The sequence below is a fragment of the Eurosta solidaginis genome, chromosome 4 (assembly GCF_040869045.1).
Source record: "Eurosta solidaginis isolate ZX-2024a chromosome 4, ASM4086904v1, whole genome shotgun sequence".
NCBI lineage: Eukaryota > Metazoa > Arthropoda > Insecta > Diptera > Tephritidae > Eurosta > Eurosta solidaginis.
Window position 1 is genome coordinate 156,931,011 of NC_090322.1, and position 1,624 is coordinate 156,932,634.

At 38.7% G+C, this 1,624-nt stretch overlaps 1 protein-coding gene across 1 annotated transcript; it reads right to left on the reverse strand.

Annotated features, from left to right (window-relative positions):
* Positions 1–754: 754 nt before the first annotated feature.
* Positions 755–1,333, reverse strand: LOC137248713 (uncharacterized). The gene has a single exon (XM_067779623.1). It carries the CDS (start codon positions 1,331–1,333, stop codon positions 755–757), a length of 579 nt encoding a protein of 192 aa, XP_067635724.1.
* Positions 1,334–1,624: the final 291 nt, after the last annotated feature.

The following is a 1,624-nucleotide window of genomic DNA, read 5'->3' on the forward strand; positions in this document are numbered from 1 at the left end:
TGTACATGTACATAAGTGTGGCTGCTTGCTGTTTTTGTTGTTATGATTATTTACTAACAGCATAGTGATGTTAATATTCGCCACAATACTTTAATTTCGCCTTCAGTACGTTTTGACGAGTGCTACGAAACTCAAACGGCTGTTGCAATAGATTTTTGGTTGACCTGGTTCACAGCCATTCTGCCTACCTAGGAATCGATTAGTATTGATGTTCTTTTCTGTATCCACCAAAATGGTTAACAGGACTGGAGCCAGAGTCTACGGACCCAGAGTTAGAATATCGGTGCCTTTGGAAATGTACCCGATAGGCCCTGCAAAGAATTACGAATTCTTACAACACGCTGCATCCTCAATAACCCCATGCAGAAACTGGGAATACGCTCGATTGATCCGTGCCGGTTTTGTTAGCTGCCATTAAATCTAACCTGTAAAGGTTGTTTAGCCATATTTGTGGCGTAAAAACACGACAGCACAGATTACAACCCTACCTGCCTCCTCTGTCAGAACAGCGGTGTGGGAATCATTGAATGGAGAAAAATTACCATTTTTTCGTATAGCTGCTGATTCCCTGCTGAACTTTCAGCTTCCTATTGGGACAGATAAGGCAATACAAGCGCTACCCATCTAATCATTGAAAAAAGAACAAGTTTAGTGTTACTTTGGTTTCTTTTAAGAAAACATGAATTCAATAAAGGCTACATATTGAATATTAATAATGGTTCAAATTTCGAATCGCAAGGGTCTTCAGTCTGTTTTATTGATTTCCTGCCGGCACAATACCCTCAAATCGTCGAAACCATTTTAACCGAAGCAATCTTGTATGAATCCAAATGCCGCCCAAATAAAGCCGAAACCGCGTATGCTCTCTACCTTCTTCCTCGGCTTTAATTGCAGCAAGATCAGAGAAGAGCACATCAGTTGTTAATACGGAATGTAGCATATGTACTACTCCGGTAACTATAGCAATTATCGCCTGTGCCTTCGAATAGCGAAAAAAGGGATGAACTGCTTCATCTTCGATTATATCCAAACCGGATAAATAAATTAAATATAAATCCTTTTCTGCATGATAAAGTGTAGTTATTGCCGTTATTATATAGCCAAGGCATACGATGCCATTCCAAATGGCTTCACGTAGCATCGTCGGATCATTGTTCATGCAAATATCTATGCAACCAAAAAAGCTTACACATGTAAATATGGAGAAGACGGTAATATATAGATAGAGATCTTGCGAGACCTCCACATTTAGAAATCCTTCGATTTGTATTCCCATACAAAGACAGCCCAAACAGCCCTCCACAAATTTAAAAGTAAACCAAATGCTACGCATTGTGCAATATTTTTTTCACGATTCTTTCGCTCTTAAGCACTGCTTTACTTTTTTGCTTTTGACTTTTTTCTAAAAATTGTTTTTCAACTTTGACAATTCGTATTTAGAACAAGTGCTTCCCAAATATGAACTTCTCCTAAACTCCGAAAGTCTATGGGTCTACACTTATTTCATTTACAGCCGGTATATTTCTACATCTCGATTACAGCTTGAGACTCAATCAAAACCTTATCTTCCTTAGAAGCGGACTGTGGATGAGTTGGACCTAACCATTGGAGAGTATCAAATAAA